Consider the following 25769-nt stretch of genomic DNA (forward strand, 5'->3'; position numbering starts at 1 on the left):
TCATTGTATGAGAGACAAAACTTTACCAGCCTAAGGATAAGAATACACTAGAAATAGAAGTCCATCCATATTAAGTCAGCTTACAGTCGTCGTAATAACTGCAGCATTGCATGTCCACACTGCCCTCCTTAGGTCGGTGATGCAAGTCCTCATCAGGAGTGCTTCCACCAACCTAAGATGGGCAGTATGGAGCACTGAGAGATCTCACAGTTCCACTGGCAGCTCCTTGCCATAAGACCAGCTACCACACAGACTCCAGGGCTGCCAAAAGACTCTGTGCCAGGAGTGGAGAAGCTACAGACTTGGGGCTTCTCCCCTCCCTGTTCTCTGCTGGGAGCCAGGGGAAGCCACTTGGGGTTTCTCATCCCCTGCAGATGAGGGCAGATGTCTTTGTTTTGCCCCCTCTTCACCCCTTCTTGTGCTAGCTCTTAGCTGGGAGCAGGGGAGAGAGAAAGAATATGTTGCCCAGGTTTCTTAATCTAACTTCCAGCTGAGTGTGGGGCTCACTCTCTTCCTGACGTCCAACTGGGAGTAGGGTTTAACTGCCTAGCTCACCAAGGGAGCAAGGGTCAGCTGGGTTCTAGCTGCCTGGCTTTCTTGGCAGTGTCTTGGCTCCTGCTCTGAAATTAACAAGACAGCCCAGGTAAGGGTCACCCTTCTTGTGGATGAGAAGTTATTACCTGGGTGTAGCAGGGACTCACATCAGGGGGAGAAAGGATGTAATGTAGTAGACCTAATTAGGTCCAGGTAAGCTACCTTATGTGGAGCTAGCAGTCCCAAGACAAGGGAGTAAACTCATCCAGAGCTAGGGTTGCCAGGTGTGCAGTTTTGAACTGGACAGTCCAGTATTTGAGCTTTCTGTTTGGGAAACAAATTGAGAAAATAGAAATGTCCGGTATTTTCTAAATAAGATGTAATGCAGATTGTGATGTAATGTCAAGTGTGTCCAGTATTTTTGTTGAAACCATCTGGCAACCCTACCAGAGCCATCACAAACCTCTCCCTGTTCTGTCCTTTGTGAGGGGCGTCCCTTGGGCCAGTACATGAGAATGTGGCTTTAACACCTAACTAAACCCCGCCAAAACCTGACGGGGGCGCCAGCCATCGCCGAGCAGTGGCGAAAGGCGGCTTGGGTTTGCCCGTGGCATGTCCACCAGGGCGCGCGGGGGTGGCGGATGCCGGAGCCGCGCTGCAGCGGGTGCGGGGCGGCCAGCGGCCGCGAGGGGCGCTGCTTTTTGTTGCGAGCCGGGCGCCGAGCCGCAGGCAGGCAGCGCGGCGGGCAGCCCAGCTCCTCAGGTGGCAGGCGGGCTCCTCCTCCAGCCCCGGCCCGGCGGTATGCGGGGATCCCTGCGCGCCGCTGCCAGCCGCCTCAGGTACGCGGCGGGGCTGGGGCCTCCGCCCGCCCGGGCCCCTGGGAGGGCGGTTCTGGCCCTGCCTGCCCCAGGGGTCGCTCCGTGGCCGTAGCGGGGCTGCAGCTAGCCCCGTGTCGCCGCCCCGCGCCCAGCCCATCGGGGTAGGCAGGCCGCGCGCTGATGCCGGGCCCGCTTGGAGCCGCTCCCCTGGTGCTGGGCTCTCCGCGCCCGGCAGGGAGCGAGCCAGGCCGGCCGCCGGCCCACGCCGGGCTGCGCGGATCTGCTGCAGATAAAACACGGAGCCCAAGGCAAGCGGGGGGCAGGCCGGGCCCCTCCGCGCCGTTACCGGTCTGGGCTGCCCTAGGAGAGCCGCACTGGTAGAGCAAACGGGGGAGGAGGCTCGAGTGCTGCTGTGTTACCCCTGGGAACTCTAGCAGGCAACCCAGAGTAAGCTGGGCCGGGGTAGGGACATCAGGACTGCCGAGGCTGAATCCTGATGGGGGAGGGTGTCGCTTTTATTACACCAGCATAATTAAGGGTTTGTCTGCACTTGCACTTGATTGACTCAGCTTTGGTTTTATTAACAATGTTACATCTGCATCTGTGTTTAACTTAAACCCCGCACCTTGGGAATGACAAAGTTTTGCTGCAGCAAGTGAAAGAGCGAACCGAACGCTACTTTGTCAGCAGGAAAAACACTCTCTTGCCGACAAAGCGGGGCGGGAGTATTTTGTCATCAGAAGTGTTGACAAACAGCATTCACACACACTTTCTTTTAGCAACAGCTGTTTTGACACAGCTTCCTCCCTAAAAGCTGCATAGTGTAGACCTATCTTCAAGCAGCAAAACAGTCTAATGTAGCTAATCCCTTCATTAGGTGGCATTTTAAAGAGGAATATCTCTGTAATTCACTTCAGACTCATGGCTGCAATGCCAAAGCCTGCAGGGACAAAACTGTGGATGACAGTGCATTTCCGGTGTATGGATCAGGGACATAAAAAATTGTTTAAAAATGTAACTGTGAAAATGTAATGTAGCTGGAACAGCCCCTTCCTGCAGTGGGCCCTCTGGGACTGGAGCAACTCCCTGCCCTGTAAGCCTCACTCATTATCCAGTTAACCAGTTACATCCCAAGTATGGATAAACTCAGATTCAAGTTCTCTCTCCTCTAGGTACTTTGCAGATACATAAGAAATTACAACCTTTCCCTCAAAAACTTTATCTTGAACGAGACCTTAGAAATTGTTGTTTACAGAAACCAGTATGTAAAGAGAGATGGGGACAATTGAGTTCATTTGACAGCCTTAGTCTCATATTTAAAAGAACTCGAGAACCATAAAAATGAGTGGCGCTCTTTTAAACGGGTTTAATTTGTCTAATATATATATATTTTTTAGAATGGGAAATAATCCATCGACAGTGGGATTATCTAATTCTGCTACTGTGAACAAGATCCAGGTAAATAAAGGAGTAATTTATTATTCAGAAAGATTTATTATTTCTAGCTTTGAAAAAGGGAGTAATTTACTATCTTTTTTTCTAATTAGTACAAGGATTGTTTTTTTTATCACACCAGCCTATAGAATCTGATCTGTAATCTTAGTTCTGTAAAGCATAAATTATGTTTTTGAGCTCCACTTCTGCAGTCTAATGCATGTGGGCAGACCCTTATTCTTTCTCATCCAAATCCTACTTTCCTTGCCCAGCCAGTCGGTTTCCCCTCCAGTTCTTTGTACTAGTCTTCTTGCAAGTCATGCTTCAGAGGTTATAAGGCCAGAAGGGGCCATTGTGATCATTTTTATGCAGATCATTCTAATTGGTCATACAGCATCCCTGAAATAAATTCTTATTTGAACTTTTAGAATGGTATCTATTGATGGAGAAAGTACCACAGCCCTTGTTAAATTGTTTCAGTGGTGGTTAATTACTCTCACTGTTAAAATGTATGCTGTACAGCAGTAAAATAACACTGCTACTCCTATTCCTTTGTTTATACATCCAATAATTATATTAGCCCTTTTGGCGAGGGTGTCTCACTATGAGCTTGTGTTGAGCCGTTTATCCACCTCCACTACCATGAGTTCCCCAAGTCTTTTTCAGACTCGCTGCTTCTCAGGATAGAGCCCCACATGCTGTAGGCATAGCCTGCCCTACATTCTTTGTTCCCAGGTGCAAACTTCATATTTGGCCATTTCAGAATACACATTGTTTGCTTTTGCCCAGCTTACAGAGCAGTCATGATCACTCTTAACCAGAGATCTATCCTCTTCCTTATTTACCACTTCTCCAGTCTTTGTGTGTCTTTCAAATTTGCTCAGTAATGATCTTTTATTTTCTTCTAGTTCATTAATAAAAAGGTTAAATGGCATAGGTCAGTGGTTCTCAAACTGGGGTCCGCAGACCACTTAAGGTCCGTGGACATCTTGCAAGTAGTCTGTGGCTCAAGTTTAGTCCCCTATCTCTCCCCACCACAGCGGGGAGCCAGCACTGGTGTTCCGGCCTGCACCACCCACTCCCTGCAGCCAAGGGGAGCAGTGGGAGGCCATGCCTGGGAGGGGTGCGGGACACAAAAGCAAGTGCCCCCCCTTCTTGTGCCAAGACCCTGCACACTCACTGCTTTCACGCACTGCCCCCAGTTGAGACCCTAGCCCACTCCTGAACCCTCCGTCCTGGCCAGACACCCTAACCAAACCTGCTCCTATGCCCTCCCTTGCTCCTGAATCCTCCCCTCAGCCAGACTCCCTACTCCCAGACTGCTCCTGCATCCTCACCCCCTCCTGCATCCCTCCTCCTGCCCAGATCCTGCACCCATCCCACTCTCTGGCAATCCTTTCCCACACCTTGAACCCCTTATTTTTGGTCCCACCCCAGAGCCTAGAGGAGTGCACAAAAATCCACTATCTCCAGAAGAGTTCATCTGGGCTCAGTCGTCCCTGCCTCTTCTTGGCCCCCCTCCACCCATGGGGCTGGGGCTGTGTGGGAGTGAGGAGTCTCAGTTAGGGGTCACGTCAGTCAGGGCTGGGGGCTTTGGAGGTGGTCTTTGTTTTGTTTTGTGTTTTTTGGGGGGAGAGGGGTTTGCTTTTCACATGTGTAGTCCCTGACTAATTTTTCTGGGGATCCGTGGCTCCTGGCCCAAAAATAGTGCCCTACCTCTGCCATAAAAAAGACAATATTTAAACCTTTTGTATTGAACATAAATTAATATTTTACTTCATTTTAAATAAAGTTTGGTAAGCTAACATGAGAAAGTTAAAGCCCTTACTCTGTTTAATAATTTCTATTACTATTTCCTATCTTAACTGGTTAAATTGAACCATCCTCCTTAGCTGCAGCTCTAGCAGAATGGCTTGGGAGTAATTATATAATTAATGGCGCGTTTCTGTTATCAGCAAGGCATGTATTGAGCTGAGTGGGTCACAGGCCAAAAAGCTTGAGAACCACTGGCATAGGACAAGAACTAATCCTCGCAAGACCCCACTGGAAACACCTACTTAATAACTTTGGGTATTTGTTACTGTCATGAAAAGATAAAACATATTGCTTTTGTCTCAGTCATTGTCTTTAAGAATGTGTTAGATACTAATTATCTGAATGAATTTATGTGCAGAACACATTGACTCAGACTTTTTTTAAAAAAATGCAGGAAACCATTTCGGACAACTGTGTAGTGATTTTCTCTAAAACAACGTGTGCCTATTGCAAAATGGCAAAGAAACTGTTCCAGGATATGAATGTAAATTACACAGCAATAGAACTAGACATGTATGAAAATGGAAGCCAGTTTCAAGACATTCTTCATCAAATGACGGGTGGCAGAACGGTGAGTACATCATCTTAGATGTTGTGACTAAAATAGAGAGGGGGACAATTGGCTTGTAGTAAGATCCCCGTATTGTGACCTCATCAGATTGTAGCAGCACTGAAACTTTTATGTGAGCTCCTAATTAAAACATAAGGTGCTTCAGGCAGCAGTAGCAAAGATCCTGTATGGTATCCTTGCTTCCTCATGTTACTAGTACATGCTGCTCCAGAGTGATGACAGTAATTATACTGCTGATCGTGCTGTTTTTCAGATGAGTCTTTTAAAAAAAGGCCATATCAAAAACATAAAACTGAAATCCAGCAGGGACACTTTGTTTGGGTAGAAGTGTTTTAGTCCCAGTGTCCTAGCAACTTTGTAATAATTCACTGTAACTTCATGTGAATCAGTGTGTTTTCACTCAGGTCCCTACCTGGTGGAGAGGTGTGAAGGATGCAAACGCACCTCCTGTGCTCCCCCAAGCTGACCCAGCTAAGCTGCACACCGGTTCCCTGCCCCCCCGGCAGCTCAGCTGAGCTTAGGGTTGCCAGGTGTCCGGTTTTGTCCTGGACAGTCTGGTATTTGCAGCCTCTGTCCAGTAAAAAAAACCAACAAAAAACAAAAAAACCCAAGAAAATATTTTCTGTTTTTCTCGGACAGATGGCCTCTTGGGACATTCTTTCCCTGCCTAATCTAGGGTGGAGCAGGGTGACTTAAAGGGGTAGTCATTTGTTTTGTTCAACAACTTTGGTCCCCTGTTTTCATTTTTTTTTCCTCAACAAGTTTGACCTCCCCCCTTTTTTTTGGTCAACAACTTTGTTCCTGTCTCCCCCTCCCCCTCTTTTTTTTTTTTGCTCAACGAATACCCACCATGTTCGGTATTTTTTTGTGAAAAGCCCCACTTCACATCCTGAACACGTTTGGTTCCCAAACCTGAAGTGGGAGAGAAGGTTGATTTGAACCGAAGAAATCTGAGAGGGTTGTTTTTTTTTTTTTTTTTTTTTTTTCAAAATTTGAATAAAAATGTTTGAGTAAACCAGCAATAATTTTCTTCAAGTTTTTCATTTTCTTCTAGTCATTTTGGGTATATTTCCCCTGGGCATGCAAGTGTGTATTTTAATTTGGTCAAATTTCAATAAAGAAAATAAGTTCTGCTACAATCCAAACTTTTCCAGAGCCTACTGTTATTTAGAAGTCTTTTCACACTTGAACAGTAATACTAACTTTACTGTAGCAAATTATGTAAAAATAGCTTTGTAACCAAAATGGCAAACATTTTATTGTTTCTCTTTAATACTTTTTACATGACTTTCAGAATTCCCCTTACTATGAAATGCTGCAGAATATTCGTTTAAAAATACTGATGGGCAGGGCTCGCTGAGCCGCAGCGAGCCCTGCTTGCCAGCCGCCTGTCTGGCGTTCTGCGCATGCACAGATCGCCCAAACCCAGCTCTTCTGGGTTGTAATCTACTCGCCACGGGGGAGTAGATTACATAGATTGTCAAGCCCTGCTGATGGGGATAAAACCTGCATTGAGCTATGGAGTTTCGTGGTCTTATTCCTTAGCTGTAGTCAAGATCAAATGGCCAAAAAGTCATTTTGATCTAATGATTGTTCAGTCATGCACTCTTGTGGAATGTGATGGTGGTCTCAATTCACTTCCCAGTGGACATCTCTACATCAAACATGCAACTATATATTTCCATTTTGTACATACCACATGAACCTCCTCTCATGAGTCAGAGGGTTGTATTTTAAATGGTCTACCTTCACAAGAAACAAGTACAGGCAGTCCCCGGGTTACATGGATCCGACTTACATCGGATCCCTACTTACAAACGGGGTGAGGCAACCCCGCACTAGCTGCTTCCCCCCCAGCAGACCAGGGAGACGCGAAGCTAGCGCCCCTTCCCAGCAGACTAGGGAGACGCAGAGCGGCTTTTCTCAGCAGACACCTCATCTTGAAAATAAAGGACTGAGGGAAGTGAGGTGTGGGAGAATAAAGCTGAGCTCTGGAAAAATGTTTGGCTAGAGTTTCCCCTACAATATGTACCAGTTCCGACTTACATACAAATTCAACTTAAGAACAAACCTACAGTCCCTATCTTGTACGTAACCCGGGGACTGCCTGTATAGGAAAGTTCTTTTCTTGAATAGAGTTAATAGGTGAAAGAGTACTTTGTATCCTATGTCAGGCACTGCCAATTGGTACCAGTTTGGAGGAAGTGGGTTAGTAGTTTCCAATTGGCTATTTTCAAACAAAAGAAATGAATAGCAATGAACTTATGGAACTTCCACACTGATTACCTCAGAGCTCCAATCCGCTCTAAACACTGTCATGGAGACACAAGCCACATTATCCTAAATTGGCAACTAATGTCACCAAGATAAAATAGTTAATCATGCATAGAATAGTGACAAGCCATAACTTTGCTGCAACAAAGATTGGAATATTTTTAATATTATTTTTCACTTACGATATTACAGCAAGATCCCAGAAGGTAATTTATATAAAACCTTTATTACTGTATAAACTTTTAGTATGTTATAACAAAATCATCTTACCAATCACTATTTCCACTCAAATTTTTCATTAACCTCTCTTATGCATACTCACTGCATGACTATTTTGAACTCCTTTATATATAAAAAATTGCAGTCCACTTTTACAAAAAAAGCATGCACCCCCAGAAATTTCTGCATACGAGTCTGTTCTAAACCCATGTTAAAATTATACTTTTAAAGAGAAAGTGCAGTGATGTCTAGGTATATAATATAAAGTATCTCAGGATCCCTTTTATAGAAAATTTTCAGATACGCAGCCATGTTGAAACATGTCTGTTTTAGCAAAAACAACAAGGAGTCTGTGGCGCTTTAAAGATTAATAAATAGGGATGTGAATGGACAACTGGTGAACTGATTACCTGGTAAACATCACCCTTAACTGGTTCACTGGGAACGGCCCCCCTGCCTGCAGCCTCGGGTTAGGAACAGGGCCAGGACCCAGCATCAGCTCCAGCATGGCATCCCGCCCAGGATCCAGAATAGTTGGTAAACCTAACATTAACCAGTTAACTGATTAATTTGGATTTTACACCCCTACTAACAAGTTTAATAGGGTGTTAGAGCATATGCTTTCATGAGCTACAACTTACTTCCTCAGTTGCTAAAGAGAAGAAAGAGAAAAAGAAAGGAAAAAAAAGATAGAGATGGAACTGTGACATTTAAATAAACTGTGTCAATTAAATGAAAATGGATGTAGTTCATCTCCAACAATGAGATGAGAATACCTTAACGGGAAATTGCCTTTTGTAATGGGGGAATCACTCCATGTATTTATTTAGATCTTGGTTCAGAGTATCAAATTTGCATATGAATCCCAGCACAGTGCTTTCTCTTTGAAGTCTGTTTCTGAAGTTTTTCTGTCTGAGAATGGCAACTTGTAAGTCCGAAACTGTGCGCTCCTAGTGTGGTTAAAATCCTCCCCCACTGGCTTTTGGATGTTGCCATTTTTAATGTCTGATTTGTGTCCCTTTATGCTTTTGTGCAGAGACAGTCTGGTTTGTCCAGTATACATGGCAGAGGGGAATGTGATGGCATATATTACATTAGTCAGTGTGCACATGAATGAGACTTTGATGGCAGATTTGGTTAGGTCCTGTGATAGTGTCACTAGGGTAGACATGTGGACAGAGTTGGCAACAGGGTTTGTTGCAGGAATAGGTTCCTGGATTAGTGTTTCTGTTATAGGTGAGAAGTTGGTGGTATCATCTGTACCTGCATGACCCCACAGTATGCCAACATTTTATGGCTGACTTAGAATGCTTCCTTAGCTCCCGTCCCCAAGTGCCCCTCCTCTACTTATACTACATCAATGACATCTCAGTCTGGAAACAGAGCATCTACTTCCTGGACACTATAGTACAAATAACTAAGGGTCACATAAATACCATTCTATACTAGAAACTAGTGACCTTTATACTTACTTGCATGCATGCCTCCAGCTTTCATCCAAAACATAACACACATCGACAACCAAGCCCTAAGATACAACTGCACGTGCTCCAAACCCTCAGACAGAGACAAACACCTACAATCTCTATCAGGCCTTCTTAAAACTACAATACCCACCTGGAGAAGTGAAGAAACAGCATCCGAGGAAATGAGCTGTAGCTCAAGAAAGCTTATGTTCTAGTACCCTAATAAATTTTTTAGTCTTTGAAGTGCCACCAGACTTCTTGTTGCTTTTATAGAAACTTACTAAGGAAATTTAAAACTGTCCAATAATATGGTAAGTAAAAGCTTAGCATTCGCAGGTATATACATATGGCAGTGTGGCAGCATGCATGACCGCGCTTGGTTTATCCTACTTTCATGAAATAACTAATGTAATTTTCATATACTTAACAGGTTCCAAGAGTGTTTATTAATGGGGCTTTCATCGGAGGTGCTACAGATACTCAAAGGCTTCACCAGGAAGGCAAGCTGCTTCCATTAGTTCATCAATGTCAAATGAGAAGAGCAAAACATTCTGATTTTCCATGTAGCCTACCTTAGCCTTAGTTAAAAAAGTGCCCCTAATCTAGATGTTAGATATCTAAAATTCATCTTTTAGGGTTCTTAATAAATGGTCTTGCTTTCAGAGGTGCTGAGAAACCAGAAAGTCTAAAATTAAATAATTTATTTGAAATCTAACTATGGATTTTGGTGCCAATTGTTAAGCACCCAAACTTGAAAATTTAGGCCTTTATGTGCAGCATGGTCTTCTAAACTAATCAGGACTTGGGTGCAAGTAACTCAGTTTGAAATAATTTATGTAACACAGACATTACAGCCTTGTTAAATACTTAGCTCCTCTCCTCACATCAATTTCACCCTGTTGATAAAATTGAAGTAAAAACAATTACTTACAGAGTTTTTGTGTGGTTTAGCTACTTCTCCAAAGCACTGTAACAAAAATATTAAAGGGCGATGCATGTTTTAAACATGCTAAAAAGTGCTACACAAGGTTCTGTGAAATAGGTGACAACTTGTGAGAACTTACAATGCTATTTATCTCCAAAACCTTGTAGTATCCTATTGACTGTAATGTGTGGTGTTTTGTTATACTTTCTAGCTAATTTTATTGTAATTGTGGTGGAACAAAAGATGGCAATGTATTTTAGTGTTTCCTATAAAATGAAGTCAGTGCTAAAGATTTTCTTCTCTTTATGTCAAATTATGTACACTGAAGACACTAAAAAGACCAACTTAATGTTTATATTCATATAAAGCCTACCGTTACTGAGACTTAAATTACATTTATGTAAGAGTTTAAGTTCTTCCGTTATTAAAGGCAGTATCACAGTCAGCTACAGTAGTTGAGTTGTTCATACAGTTCTGTATACACTCTCAAGTAACAGTTGGAATTTAAAAAAATACAATGTTAAGTTCTAAATCATTTTGAGACACTTATCAATCAGTCTGTTCTGTTTCAATAATGTAGTTAAGTAGTTTCAGGTTCTACACTTACTGCTGACTCAGCTGCCAATTTTTGCAGTTTTACAATTATTCTCTGCTGTTTTTAAATGTGATGAAGGTCCAACATACATTCGCCTCATCAACATATGGGCTAGAAACTTTTTAAAAATCTGAAAATAAAAGTGCCAGGGAAAGCTTAAAAGAAGGTTTTAAGTCATGAGTTAAGTTTTGGCTGTTAGGCTACGTCTACACTGTTAAGTAAACTGTTATGCTACGTCTACACTGGCACCCTTTTCCGGAAATGCTTAAAACGGAACAGTTTTCCGTTATAAGTATTTCCGGAAAAAGCGTGTCTACATTGGCAGGATGCTTTTCCGGAAAAGCACTTTTCCCGGAAAAGCGTCCGTGGCCAATGTAGACGCGCTTTTCCGGAAAAAGCCCCGATCGTCATTTTCGCGATCAGGGCCTTTTTGCAGAAAAGACTACTGTGCTGTCTACACTGGCCCTTTTCCGGAACAGTTTTTCCGGAAAAGGACTTTTGCCTGAACGGGAGCAGCATAGTTTTTCCGGAAAAACACTGACAATTTTACAGTAGATCGTCATTGCTTTTCCAGAAAAGCAAGCGGCCAGTGTAGACAGCTCACAGCTTATTCCGGAAAAGCAGCCGGCTTTTATTCCCTTATTCCTACTTTCAATAAGGGATCCTCCGGAAAAGGGCTTATTTTCTGGAAAATCACGTCTACACTGGCGCTTTTCTCCGGCAAAAACCCCGAGCCGGAAAAAAGCGGCAGCCATGTAAATGCAAATACCGCAGGGGATATTTAAATCCCCCGTGGATTTGCAATTCTGAAGTGTCTCATTAGCATCCCTTTTCCGGAAAGGGATGCCAATGTAGACACAACCGACATGTCTGGTCGGAGAAGAACTATACCTACAGTAAGAACTAGGGTGAGAACTTATTATTTGTAACAAATTCTCTTAGGGCATGTCTACACAACCAAGTTTTGTCACTCCAAACTGCCTCTTGGCGACACAACTGTGGAAGTGAATACACTGTAACACAAGTTATGTCATTAAAACACCCAGGCTACATCTACACTGCAGGCTTCTTGCGCAAGAAGCTTTCTGCGGAAGAGATCTTCCACAAAAACTTCTTTTGCAGTGTGGACGCTCTCTTGCGCAAGTGCATCAGAAAAGCAATGCACTTTTACACAAGAGAGCATCCAGACTGCATGGACGCTCTTGCAAGAAAGCTCTTGATTGCCATTAACAGAATGGCCACCAGGGCACCTGTGCTTCTTTCGATAGGCTGTTTTTTTGGGGAAAAAAACCCTTGTTTCCAGTCCCCACACACCTTTTTTCGCAAGAGCTGAATGCAGGCTAAGTGGCTCTGTTTGGGGAGTGCAGAGTTGGGTGTAGGAGGGAGGCTGGCTGTGTTTCTGTGAGCTGTGACTACAGGCAGTCCCCGGGTTACGTACAAGATAGGGACTGTAGGTTTGTTCTTAAGTTGAATCTGTATGTAAGTCGGAACTGGCGTCCAGATTCAGCTGCTGCTGAAACTGACCAGCGGCTGACTACAGGAAGCCCGAGGCAGAGTTGCTCTGCCCCGGCTTCCTGGAATCAGCCTCTGATCAGTTTCAACGGGCTGAATCTGGACGCCAGTTCCGACTTACATACAGATTCAACTTAAGAACCCCAGGCGTCCCCAAGTCAGCTGCTGCTGAAACTGATCAGCGGCTGATTCCAGGAAGCCCGGGGCAGAGCAACTCTGCCTCGAGCTTCCTGTAGTCAGCGCTGGTCAGTTTCAGCAGCGGCTGAATCAGTACGCCTGGGGCAGAGCAGCTGGGGTGCTGCCGGGTTGGTCCAGTAGCGCCCAGAGCGGCGCTGCGGGACCAACCAGCAGTGCCCCAGCTGCTCTACCACAGGCGTCCGGAGAAAAGCCTGGACTGCTGGGGGGGGGGGGGGGGCGTACTAGCTGCACCCCCCCCCCCCCAGCAGACCAGGGAGACGGGGAGCAAAGCCGCGGAGCACGCCGGCAGCGGGACAGCTGCGGCGCATCTGGGCTGTCTGCTGCCCGCGTGCTCCCCGGCTTTGCTCCCCGTCTCCCTGGTCTGGGGAGACGTGGAGCAAAGCTGCGGAGCACGCGGGCAGCGGCTGTCCTGCTGCCGGCATCCTCAGAGGCTTTGCTTCCCGTCTCCCTGGTCTGCTGGTCTCCAGCAAACCCCGTCTGTAACTGCGGATCCGACATAAGTCAGATCCGCGTTACTCGGGGACTGCCTGTAGTCCTGTGTAGCTAGTTGTTATGCCCAAGCAAGGTGTTGATGCACAAAGGCATCCTGCAGATAGATGCTCTGGAAACTTGGCCTAAGGTACTTGGTTAATTTTCTCTCAGATTCCATAGTAGTGCAGCTGGGTTTCTTCCCCCATTATAGGACACTGTCCCTTGCCATTCTGCAGTCACTGGCACATAGGTGGGCTGCATAGAGAGCAGGGCAAAAGCTGCTAGTATCCAGTAGCTGAGCCCCCGTTTTCCTCTTTACCCTCTGCAGTGAGATGTCGGCAAGAGTGATACTGTGGAGAAATGGGGCATGATTAGAATAATTTTGCCTGCAGCACCATCCAAAAGTATCTCTTTCTGTTGATGCTGTCTGTTGTTCAAATCAGTATGTGTCCCTCCCCCACAGACAGGAAAGCCCATTGTGCAACATCAAGTATGCTATATATATTTCCCAGAGTCACGGTCTTCCATAGTGGAATGTGATTTATTGCCCTGCACACTTGCAGTAGTGCGGCCCCCAATGGTAGGTTTCCCCACTCCAAACTGATGTGCAAATGACCAGTAGCAATGAGGAATCACCAGCTTCCAGACAAATTGCCACACGCTGGGCTGTTGACAAGGTAGCGCGCCATATGGTGTCCTTGTTCTGCAGTCTTGGGGGCTAGCTCAGTACAGAGCTCTGGAGGAAGATTGCTTTATGCATCCTAAAGTGCTGTAGCCTTTGCTGTTCCACCCACATGGCTACATGATCCCACCAATCAGTGCTGGTTTCCTTAGCCCAAAAGTGACAGTCTACCCGGAGTGCAATGACAGGTACCTGCTGTCCCTCTCATGCAGAATGTTGCTTGACTGCGAGTTTTCTTCCTCTCACCTGGTCTACCCTAGGGCTACATCTACACAGGCAGCTTTTTGCACAAGAACTCTTTTGCGGAAGATTTCTTGTGCAAAAACTCTTCCACAAGAGAATGTCTACACTGGCATGTGCTTTTGAACAAGAGCATCCATGCCAGTGTAGATGTTCTCTCCGCAAGAAAGCTCTGATGGCCATTTTAACCATAGGAGTTTCTTGTGCAAGAAATTCATGATGCCTGTCTACACTGGCCTCCTGGAAAAGCTCTTGTGCAAGAGGGCTTATTTCTCGTGGAGAGAGGAATAACTCTTCTGGAAGAAGCCCTGTTTTACAACGCTGTACTGTAAATTTACTTCTGGAAGAATGCTCGTGCAGTGTAGACAGCCGGCAACTTTTTGTGGAAGAACGGCTGTTCTTGCGCAAGAAGCTGCCAGTGTAGACATAGCCTAGGAGTTTACACCATATTTAGCCACATAAAGTAGATTTTCTAAACAATGTGTTCACACTATCAAGCCAGGTCCTGTGACCTTAAGGGCCACTGAAGTCTATATTGGGTACACCAGTTTTCACCAGAAGTATTTCCAACCTTGCCTTGTTGAATGTATGGTAGTTTAGAACTTGTGCCTCTACTACTTTCCAGGTGAACAGATAAAGTCCCAGGAAAGTGAATTTCTTTTCCTGTGAGGACATCGTTGTGAACACAACAGAGCAGGCAGCACACCTGAGCACCGCGCGTGGTTATGACTTCAAGTCCCATGAGTTCCAGTTCCCGGGGATGCAAAAGAGCACTAGCATGGACAGGGGCAGATGATCATTTTGCGGGGCCCCGGGCAGTCCAATTTCGCGGGGGCCCCCTTTGCCACGATGCATGCGCAGGGCTTCTTGAAGCGCGGGGCCCGGGGCAGCCGCCCTGCTCGCCCTACGCTATATCCGCCCCTGAGCATGGAGTGTGAAGGAGATCTTGGACCTCATCAAGATCTGGGGAGAGGAATCCATTCTCTTGGAGCTCTGATCCAGCAAAAGAAATGCTGACATTTACATGATGACTGCAAACTGAATAGTGGCTAAAGGATACCAGCAGTGCAGAGTTAAAATACAGGAGCTGAGGCAGTCCTACCACAAGGTAAAGGAAGCTAACACACAGTCCGGAGCATCTCTGCAAATATGCTGTTTCCATGTGCAGCTGGATGCGATTCTGGAAGGGAAGGGGGACCTGATCAGCTTCCCAAGCCTGACAACGGAGTCTGGCTGTGACACTCCTGGCAGCAGTGTGGAGGACAGCGTGGTGGTGGAGCGGGAGGATGAGGAGAATGGCCATCTAGTGATCAGCAAGAGCCAAGAATTTTTTGTAATATTGGAGCCAGTCCCCTCCTCCCAGGACATCTCCCAAATGAGCACTGATCCCAGGGAGGACACTTCTGGTCTGTTCATATTTTTTTTCTTACTACAAGCAGGTTAAGGCAATTGGGAGCGATGTACAGTGTGCTTTGTGTCTACACAGCGCAGCTGGGGGGGGACGAGGGGAGCAAGTGGGGCGGAACAGCTCTCTAGCGTGTCTGGAGGTGGAGCAGGAATGCTCCCTGCATAGCTCCATGAAGCTCTCACATAGGAACTCTGATAAGATTTGGTGCAGTTACACGATTATTAAATTAAACAACATCCCTATTCTCCCCCATCACTCCCACCCACAGGATCGTGCCTTGGCAGGCCCCTTATCATGCATGCCTGGCTCTGAACTGCATGAGTCCAGATGCTCCCCTGGGAACTCTATGTACTGCTGTAGAGTGGCCATTTTGAAGCAAAACTTTGGCCTTGCACAGAACACGTTTCCATTGTCTTTACAGAGACGTTTGTTGTATGTCAAAAGATTTAACACAATGTATCTCTTGTAATGTGTGCCCTTATAATTTTTTGTTACAGCGGGAACAGCAACCAGCTTGGGACATAATCCCACAGCTCCACCACCTGTCCATCAGGCGCAGATCTGCAGGCAAAAATGGACAAGGAAAGATTTATTCAAGAAGCAAATAGAGTGGAGGAACACAATCCTGGAGAAGATGTGTGCTGAGCACCAGGACAGGGTGGCAGAACTTTAGGAGAGGCAACAGCAGAATATCTTTGCCTCTCATGGCTGTGATGGAACGCCTGATGGCATTCTTGAGAACCCCTTCCTCCCCAACCCACATTCACCCCATGAAAAATAACTTTCCCTCCTCACCCAGATCCATAACCTCCACCCCCCATGGAACCCCAGGACACAGGATGGGGAGGTGAGAGACAGAGGGGATGGACTCAAGGTCAGCTTCACACTCAACCTCCAGGGTCTCAGGAGGCAAAAAGCTGTCCTTGCATTTCTGAGCCATCTCCGCACCCCCCTCCGGATTCCCACCATGGACTTCTTTTCTTTCCCTGCTGCCTTCCCTAAATAAAAATGCATGATCTCTGAAGAACAATCTTTTTATTGCTTGTACAGCAGGGGTGGAGTGGGGGAATAAAAACAAACACACTGAATGCGTCCCCTTGAGAGCAATGTGCACGAGTCTCAAAACTGGCCATTCATAAAACTGTCTTTCAAAGGCTTTCTGATTTGTGCTGCTCCACATTGTGTTCTCTTTATTGCTCTGGTGTCTGGCTGCTCAAAATCTCTGCCTAGGTGCTCTGCCTCAGCCCCCCACCCTGCCAGAAAACCCCTCACTCTTGGAAAGATTATGGCGCACATAACAGGCTACCACCACAAAAGGAAATGTTGCATTCAGTGAGGTCCAGACTAGTGAGGAAACTCCTAAACCTTCCCTTTAAATGCCCAGAGGCAAATTCAACCATCGTTCTCTACTAGCTCAGCCTGTAGTTGAACTGCTCCTTACTGTAGTCCAGGCTGCACGTGAATAGCTTCATGAGTCACCAGAGCAGGGGGTAGGCTGGCTTGCCAAAGATCACTATTGGCATTTTCATTGCTCTGATTCTGATTTTTTACCTCTCTCTTCACAGACAAGGCCAGCTCCCAGATTACTGCACTAGGCAACGCAATATGGGAAGGAGGTGGGCAGCCCTTGATAGAGAAAGAACAGGTTAAGAACTATTTAGAATAGTTGGATGTACACAAATCCATAGAGCTGGATTTAATGCATCCAAGGATGCTGAGGGAATTGGCTGATGTGATTGCAATGCTATTATCTCTAAAAACTCATGGCAATCAGGGGAGATCCCCGGATGATTAGAAAAAGGCAAATGAGCCCATCTTTAAAAATGATGGACAAAAGGACGATCGAGGGAACTACAGACCATTCAGCCTCACTTCAGTCCCCAGAAAAATCATGGAGGGGATCCTCAAAGAACCCATTTTGAAGCACTTGGAAGAGAGAAAAGTGATCAGGAACAGTCAACACGAATTCACCAAGGGCAAGTCATGCCTGACCAACCTGATTGCCTTCTATGACAAGGTAACTGGTTCAGTGGCCAAGAGCAAAGCAGTGGATGTGATATATCTTGACTTTAGTAAATATTTTTATATGGTTTCCCACTATATTTTTGCCACCAAGTTAAACTATAGATCAGATAAATGGACTGTAAGGTACATAGAAAGCTGGCTAGATAGTTGGACTCAATGGGTAGTGTCAAGGTAGTGTCTGGCATGATAAATGCAGAAGTGGGGGCCCCCAAAACCTTATCTTTCCAGCTTTGGTAAAAACTCCCCCACCCCAAAAAAATCTTAACAACCTAGATTTTGGGGATAAAATCTCTGCTGCCACCACCCAAGGCCGTCCAGGGTTTTATAAAGCATTGAGCAAGCGATCAAGGAGCTTGCAAACAGGTGAGTGCTAACAGGGAGTTTAGAGAGGGAGTTGGGAAGGGGGTGAGGTTCTCTTGCCTTTCTTTTTAAATCCTTTCTCCAGGACAGCAGGGATGGATGGTGATAGGTCTGCTGCTGTTACCTGCACAGTGTGTGCCATGTTTGTTGTCTTCCTGTAAGAAAGAACGGATTTCATCTGCATGAAGTGCAAGCTGCTCACCATTTTGGAAGAAAAGATTAGAGGACTGGAGGCCCAAGTGTTGACCCTATGCTCGATTAGAGAGGATGAAGACTTCCTGGATAGAAGGCAGCAATTAATCCTGCGAGCACGGAAGGCAGAAGAGCCGGAGAGGGCAGTACAGGACCAAGAAGAGAACTGGCAGCATGTAACTTCTAGAAGGGGAAAAAGGCCAGCACAGGAATCTCTCAATGCTATAGAGGTAAGTAATCGCTTAAGGCTCTCTCCACAGGCTCTGCAGTGGTGAATGCTTTGGAAGGGACCTCACAAGGAAGAAACTGCAAGGGAACACCATCTACTGGAAGGCATGGGATGCGTAGTCCTAGGGATAGGTGTTCCACGACCACCACTCCCAAAAGAAGATGACGGGTGGTGGTGGTCGCGGACTCCCTCCTAAGAGGGACTGAACCATCCATCTGCCGTCTGGACCTGGAATCTTGAGAGGTGTGCTGCTTACCGGGAGCTTGAATTCAGGATGTGACTGAGAGGCTTACCAAATTGATCAAACCTTCGGATTGCTACCCCTTCCTGCTTCTCCACGTGGGAACTAACGATATGGCCAAGAATGACCTTGAGCAGGATACTGCAGATTATGTAGCGCTGGGAAGAAGAATCCAAGAATTCGGACCGCAAGTGATGTTCTTGTCCATCCTCCCTGTTGAAGGGAAAGGACTGGGCAGGAATCGTCAAATTCAGGAACTAAATGCGTGGTTGCGCAGGTGGTGTCGCAGAGAGGGCTTTGATTTCTTCAAACCATGGGAGAAAATCCTGTTGAGAGTCTATGGATTAAGTTTAGAGGTGCAAACAACAGCAGCGATGTTGTGGTTGGTGTCTACTACAGACCACCGAATCAGGTGGATGAAGTAGATGAGGCTTTCTTTGGACAACTGAGAGAAACTTCCAGATTGCAGGCCCTGATTCTCATGGAGGACTTTAATCACCCTGACATCTTTTGGGAAATGAATACGGCAGTACACAGGCAATCTAGGAAGTTTTTGGAGAACGTTGGGGATAACTTCTTGGTACAAGTTCTGAAAGATCCGACCAGGGGCTGGGTACAGCTTGAACTTCCGTTCACAAACAGGGAGGAACTAATAGGGGAAGTTGAGGTGGGTGACAACTTGGGAAGCAGTGATCATGAGATGGTAGATTTCAGGATCCTGACCAGAGGAAGAAAAGAGAGTAGTAAATTACACATCTTGGACTTCAGAAAAGCAGATTTTGACTCCCTCAGACACCTGATGGGCAGAATCCCCTGGGATACTAACATGAAGAGGAAAGGAGTCCAGGACAGCTGGCAGTATTTTAAAGAAGCCTTATTGAAGGCACAGAAAGAAACCATCCCGATGCGTGGCAAGAGAGGCAAACATGGTAGGAGACCGTGCTTACGGGGAAGGCTTACAGGGGAAAACCTTGGTGAACTTAAGCACAAAAAGGGAGCTTACAAAAAGTGGAAACTTGGACAAATGACCAGGGAGGGGTTTAAATGAATAGCTCCAGAATGCTGGGGGGTTATCAGGCAGGAGAAAGCGCAATTGGAATTGCAAGTGGCAAAGGATGTGAAGGATAACAAGAAAGGTTTCTACAGGCATGTTAACAAGAAGAAGGTGATCAGAGAGGGTGTGGGGCCCCTACTGGATGAAGGAGGTAACCTAGTGACAGATGATGTGGGGAACGCTGAAGTACTCGATGCTTTCTTTGCCTCTGTATTCACGGACAAGGTGGGCTCCCAGACTAATGCGCTAAGTGACACAAGATGGGATGAAGATGGACAGCCCTTGGTGGGTAAAGAACAGGTTAGGAACTATTTAGAAAATCTAAACATACACAAATCAATGGGTTCAGACTAAAGGCATCCGAGGGTACTGAGAGAGCTGGCAAATGTAATTGAGGAGCCTTTGGCCATTATCTTTGAAAAGTCGTGGAGGTCAGGGGAAATTCCGGATGATTGGAAAAAGGCAAATGTAGAGCCCATCTTCAAAAAAGGGAAGAAGGATGATCCAGGGAACTATAGGCAGGTCAGTCTTACCTCGTTTCCTAGAAAAATCATGGAAGGGATTCTTAAGGAATCCATTTTGAGGCACTTGGAATAGAGGAAAGTGATTAGGAATAGTCAGCATGGATTCAAAAAGGGCAAGTCGTTCCTGACCAATCTGATTAGCTTCTATGATGAGGTAACTGGCTCTGTGGACATTGGAAAGTCAGTGGATGTGATATACCTTGACTTTAGCAAGGCTTTTGATACAATCTCCCACAATATTCTTGCCAGAAAGTTAAGGGAATGTGGATTGGTTCGGTTCTAGAACCGGTTTTGTTTCATATCTTTATTAATGACCTGGATGAGGGGATGGAGTGCACCCTCAGCAAGTTTGCAGATGACACTACACTAGGGGGAGAGGTAGATATGCTTGAGGGCAGGGATAGGGTCCAGAGTGACTTAGACGGAGTAGAGAATTGGGCTAAAAGAAATCTGATGAGGTTCAACAAGGACAAGTGCAGAGTCCTGTACTTGGGACGGAAGAATCCCAAGCATTGTTATAGGCTGAGTACCAACCAGCTAAGTAGCAGTTCTGCAGAAAAGGACCTGGGAGTTACAGTGGATGAGAAGCTGGATATGAGTCAACAGTGTGCCCTTGTAGCCAAGAAGGTTAATGGCATATTAGGTTGCATTAAGAGGAGCAATGCCAGCAGATCCAGAGAAGTGATTATTCCCCTTTATTCGGCTCTGGTGAGTATTGCATCCAGTTCTGGGCCCCCCACTACAAAAAGGATGTGGATGCATTGCAGAAGGTCCAGTGGAGGGCAACCAAAATTATTAAGGGGCTGGAGCATATGCCCTATAAAGAAAGGCTGAGAGAGTTGGGTCTGTTTAGTCTGCAGAAGCGAAGAGTGTGTGTGTGAGGGGGCTTGATAGCAGGCTTCAACTTCCTGAAGAGAGGTTCCAAAGAGGATGGAGAGAGGCTGTTCTCAGTAGTGATGGATGGCAGAACAAGGAGCAAAGGTCTCAAGTTGTGGTGGGAGAGGTCCAGGTTGGATATTAGGAAAAACTGTTTCACCAGGAGGGTTGTGAAGCACTGGAATGGGTTACCTAGGGAAGTAGTGGAGACTCCATCCCTAGAGGTGTTTAAGTCTCGGCTTGACAAAGCCCTGGCTGGGTTGATTTAGTTGGGAGTGGTCCTGCCTAGAGCAGGGGGCTGGAGATGATGACCTTCTGAGGTCTCTTCCATCTCTGTGTTTCTATGATTCTATGATAATGATAAGACCATCAGGGGAGAGATCTCTTGGGAAATCTCACCCCTAAAGTACAAACTAGGAAACAAAAATTAACCAATACCAGGTTAATAAAAAGAGAAGAGAAAGAACTTTTATCACCACAATATTCCTGTTGCAATCACAATGACTAGATGGAATACTAACAAACTCATGGAAGAGAAACCCACCATTGGCCAGGAGCTTAGTTACAAAGGAGAGCAAAACCCATTTTTAAATGCACAGACATCAGATCCTATTTCCCAAGCAATAAAATGATAAAACCTAATGGATTTATCTAAACTTTACCCTACTTACAGAAGAGTCTTTTCTTGGAGGGAGACATTCTGTCTGACTCCATCAGTAGCTGGAGAGAAATTTGCCCAGGACAAAGAAGGTATAAACCAAACATTCCTTTGTCCTAATTTGAAATTTCTACCTACATTCCTATTGGCCAACTCTACCTAGGTTAGGTATGTTAACCCCTTAGTCCCCAGGCTGCTATATAACCCTCATGATCATGACAGGTAGTGATCCCTGGCTTGATCTCTGCTTGGTGTTCGGTGTCAAACAGAGTGCCCCAAGGGTCAGTTCTAGGGCCAGTTTTCTTCAACATCTTTATTAATGACCTAGTTGAGGGGATGGATTGCACCCTCAGTAAGTTTGCAGATGACACCAAGCTGTGGGAGGGGGCAAGGGGGGAGGGAAGTGTCAGTCCCCGTAATACACGAGGTTCGAAGGGATGCCGGAAAGGATGAGACCACAACTGGGGGTTTTAAAAAGCACAAACTGATTTTATTTTGATGGCGCCAGACAATCATCAGAACAAAAATTAAACAGATTGCCAGACAACACAAAACAATTCCCTGAGGTTTTTCTAAATCACAATAATTCCCAATAACTGTCCAGGGGTTAGGAACAGTTGAATTAACACTGGTATTGTTCATAGGGCTGATTATTTACACAACTTTATACAAGGAAACGGTAAAAAACCTAAATCCCAACTATTTATAAACTAACTTAGTAACTTTTTAGCCACTGTCACTTGACAAGCAATAAGGACAACTAAAAAATCAATTAGGATAGGGATGATGGCGGGGGGGAGGGAAGGACGGGTTATACCAGTTCTGGAGACAGCAGGAACACAAGTACCGGTCACATGCTCATAAACTATCTCCACTTGGGTCGACCAACTCAGAGTACGCTCAGTAAGACTCGAGAGCGGGGGTGCAAGACGTCTGGGTGATCAGGCCAGGCGTTCACTCAATGCGAATCCCCAGTGAGAGAGGGGCTGCCTGCCTGTTTTATTGCCTGTGAACTTATCACCCCATAGGTTGGTTTTTGCTGCAGTGGGTGGAGTAGCAGGCCTGAGCACAAGTCAGCCCATTGGCTGATCTTTCACTGCAATGGGTGGAGCGAGCAGGGGAAGATTATTAATTTACATGCCCTTATATGGAAAACACTCCACCTTACAGACAGAGCCTCCTATACCAGCCTTAGAGGTATTACAGGCTATGGCTCCCCGCAACGGGCAGCCATTTCTGATGTTCTGTCTCGGACAGGAAGAAGGGAGGGAGATACGCTGGAGGGCAGGGATGGAGTCCAGATGACCTAGACAAATTGGAGGATTGAACCAAAAGAAATCTGATGAGGTTCAACAAGGACAAGTGCAGAGTGCTGCTCTCGGGACAGAAGAATCCCAATCACTGCTACAGGCTGAGGACCGAATGGCTAAGCAGCAGTTTAGCAGAAAAGGACCTGGGGAGTACAGGGAATCAGAAGCTGGATATGAGTCAACAGTGTGCCCTTGTAGCCAAGAATGCTAATGACGTTTTAAGGTGCATTAAGAGGAGCATTGCCAGCAGATCTAGAGAAGTGATTATTCCCCTTTATTGTGCTCTGGTGAGGCCACATCTGGAGTATTGTCAAGTTGTGGGTCCCCCACTATTGAAAGGATATGGATGCATTGGAGAAGGTCCAGTGGAAGACAACAAAAATTATTAGGGGGCTAAAGCACATGACTTACAAGGAGAGGCTGAAGCTTTTGGGGCTTGTTTAGTCTGCAGAAGTGAAGAGTGAGGGGGGATTTGATAGTAGCCTTTAGCTACCTGCAGGGAGGTTCCAAAGAGGATGGAGCCAGGCTGTTCTCAGTTGTGACAGAGGGCAGAACAAGGAGCAATGGTCTCAAGTTGCAGTGGGGGTGGTCTAGGTGGGATATCTGGAAATCTATTTCACTAGGAGGGTGGTAAAGCACTGGAATGGGTTACCCAGGAAGGTGGTGGAATCTCCATTCCTAGAGGTTTTTAAATCCTGGCTTAACAAAACCCTGGCTGGGATGATTTAGTTGGGTTTGGTCCTGCTTTGGACAGGGGGCTGCACTCAGTGACCTCATGAGGTCTCTTCCAACCCTGTGATTCTATGATTCTATTGCCCCACCCGTTAGAGAACCCCATCATGTCACAGCCATGCACTATGGGATCCATGTTTCCCAGAGTCACATCCTTCCAGAGCAGAAAGGTATCTGTAGCCCCCACTGTAGATTTCCCCACTGATTTTCCGACTGATTCCCAACTGACTGGTTGCTCCAGCACTTTAATTATTTTGGTTGCCATCTGCTGGACCCTCTCCAATGTGTCCACATCGTTTTTATAGTTGGTCCAGAACTTGACACAATACTCCAGATGTGGCCTCACCAGTCCGAATAAAGGGGAATAATCACTTCTCTAGGGATATGAGCTCTTTTGGAAAAAGGCTTCTTCCTCTTTGTGAAGGGGCATATGCGTACCCCCTTGTGAAGAGGCGTGTGCATACCCCCTTCTCTCACTTGAGCCCACTTGAGCTCTCAACTTTGTCTCTATTTCAAGTTCTAGCAGTCTAATCTGCTGGTTCGGCAGTGCGTATGGGTCTCGGTTTACAAGAGTCTGTATATTTCCCCCCGCCCTTGACGGGTGGGGTAGAGGGACCTGGACCCACCCTCTCTCACGGGTCCCAGCCCAGGGCCCTAAGGATAGGCTTTAGCCAGGTTCCTACCCAGCTGATGGGGCTTCTTGCCACAACTTGCCAGACCGTGGGCTTTTACTGGAGAGCCCTGCCCTGGGCTACTTCCTACCCTGGATATGTCTGGAGGGTGTTGTAATCTTCCTGGCCATGTCCTCAGAACCCGCAACCTGCACCCCCCCCCCCACGGAACATGGTTGCTATTTCTCGCTCTCTCTCCCTCTCAATTGCCCATACTTCCCTTTCCTCCTCGCTCCCTTGTCTTCCCCCTCCGTTCTGTCCCAGTCCCCCTTTTTAAATCTCCTGCCCTACTTCCTCTCTCCGCCCCTTCTCATGTTGTCACCTCTGCATGCCTCCCAAGTCCTGCCTTCCCCTCCTCGCATCATTCCCGGCGCGCCCATGACACTGCCATGGCGCCCCACCCCAGACTGAGGCGCCAATCAGCTGTGAATGAACACACGGCACAAACGACGCTCCGGCTTTCGCACTCCCCATACAGCGTGGTGGTCGGGGCATCTGGAGTGCGGGGTGATAGTGTCCCATCACACTCTTAGGTTTACCAATGTCAGAAAAGCCCCTCTGTTCTTTCAATTTTTTTTCAAAAGAATGCAATTGCAGTGCGGACATAAGTGAAGGTTTTTTTTGGTGGAAAAATGGCCATTTTTCTGAAAATATTCTTTAGTGTAAACATAGCCATAGAGTGCAATGCCTTCTCCTTTTCTCCCATCTGTTCCTTTTGAACAGTTTATACACTTCCATGACAGTGCCCCACTCATATGAGTCATCCCACCAAGTCTCCGTTATTCCAATCAAATCATAGTTCTTTGACTGTGCCAGGGCTTCTAATTCTCCTTATTTGTTTCCCAGACTTCTTGCATCCATGTACTTAGCTAACTAGTTGATTGCTCTACCTTCTCCATTAGAATCCTTTGTTGCTTCTTCCTCCTTGGCTATGTCTACACTGGCATGATTTTCCGGAAATGCTTTTAACGGAAAAGTTTTCCGTTAAAAGCATTTTCGGAAAAGCGTGTCTAGATTGGCAGGACGCTTTTCCAGAAAAGCACTTTTTCTGGAAAAGCGTCTGTGGCCAATCTAGATGCGCTTTTCCACAAAAAAGCCCCGATAGTCATTTTCGTGATCGGGGCTTTTTTGCGGAAAACAGTACTGTGCTGTCTACACTGGCCCTTTTCTGGAACAGTTTTCCGGAAAAAGACTTTTGCCTGAATGGGAGCAGCATAGATTTTCCAGAAAAGCACTGATGATTTTACATTAGATTGTCAGTGCTTTTCCGGAAATTCAAGAGGCCAGTGTAGACAGCTGGCAAGTTTTTCTGGAAAAGCGGCCAGTGTAGACACAGCCCTTGTGTTTTAGCACAGCAGCTCAGCAGGAGGGGCAGCTAGGGCCAGCAGCAGAGAGAGGGGCTGGGGTCCAGTACCAGGGGACCCAGTCCCCTGCGATCCAGCAAATTCCCTTCTTCAGGACACGTGAGGTCCCAAGGGTGCCGGACCAGCAAGGTCCAACCTGTATTGGAATAGCCTCTAGCTTTTGGAAGTGGATCCCCATTCTTTGTAGTTTATCCCTAATTGAGTAACTTCAAGCTGACTCTCCTAGGATCCCAATTACTTCTGGCCACAAGATGCAAATCCAAGCCCTCTGAGATGGTTTTGTGAAACTAGAGGGCATGGATGCTGGAGAAGTTATTGACATGTCTCTAGTCATGTCTATGTGCTATCAAGGATCTGGTTTTTTTCCATGA

At 46.3% G+C, this 25769-nt stretch overlaps 1 protein-coding gene across 8 annotated transcripts; it reads left to right on the top strand.

The window, feature by feature from the left end:
• Positions 1-1209: 1209 nt before the first annotated feature.
• GLRX2 (glutaredoxin 2) lies at positions 1210-25762 on the top strand. Of its 8 annotated transcripts, XR_012906000.1 has the most exons (6): positions 1218-1373; positions 2750-2810; positions 4996-5172; positions 9562-9631; positions 14380-15160; positions 15660-25762. XR_012906000.1 is itself a non-coding variant. In XM_075936737.1 (5 exons), exons 1-5 carry the CDS (start codon positions 1336-1338, stop codon positions 15833-15835), a joined length of 522 nt encoding a protein of 173 aa, XP_075792852.1. In that variant the 5' UTR covers positions 1210-1335; the 3' UTR covers positions 15836-25762. The 8 variants fall into 8 exon arrangements, 7 of the variants coding, with proteins under 7 accessions (XP_075792852.1, XP_075792854.1, XP_075792853.1 ...); XM_075936737.1 differs by lacking the exon at positions 14380-15160 and having other exon boundaries at positions 1210-1373; XM_075936739.1 differs by lacking the exon at positions 15660-25762 and having other exon boundaries at positions 14380-15653.
• The last annotated feature ends 7 nt before the right edge of the window (positions 25763-25769 follow it).

This window comes from Pelodiscus sinensis, chromosome 9 (genome assembly GCF_049634645.1).
Source record: "Pelodiscus sinensis isolate JC-2024 chromosome 9, ASM4963464v1, whole genome shotgun sequence".
NCBI classification, from domain to species: Eukaryota; Metazoa; Chordata; order Testudines; family Trionychidae; genus Pelodiscus; species Pelodiscus sinensis.

Coding starts and splice junctions, on each gene's coding strand:
- GLRX2 (XM_025187784.2), top strand. CDS start 1,533: ATGCCGGGCCCGCTTGGAGCCGCTCCCCTGGTGCTGGGCTCTCCGCGC. Junction 2,811..4,995: donor CTACTGTGAACAAGATCCAG/GTAAATAAAGGA, acceptor AAAAAAATGCAG/GAAACCATTTCGGACAACTG. Junction 5,173..9,561: donor AAATGACGGGTGGCAGAACG/GTGAGTACATCA, acceptor TATACTTAACAG/GTTCCAAGAGTGTTTATTAA.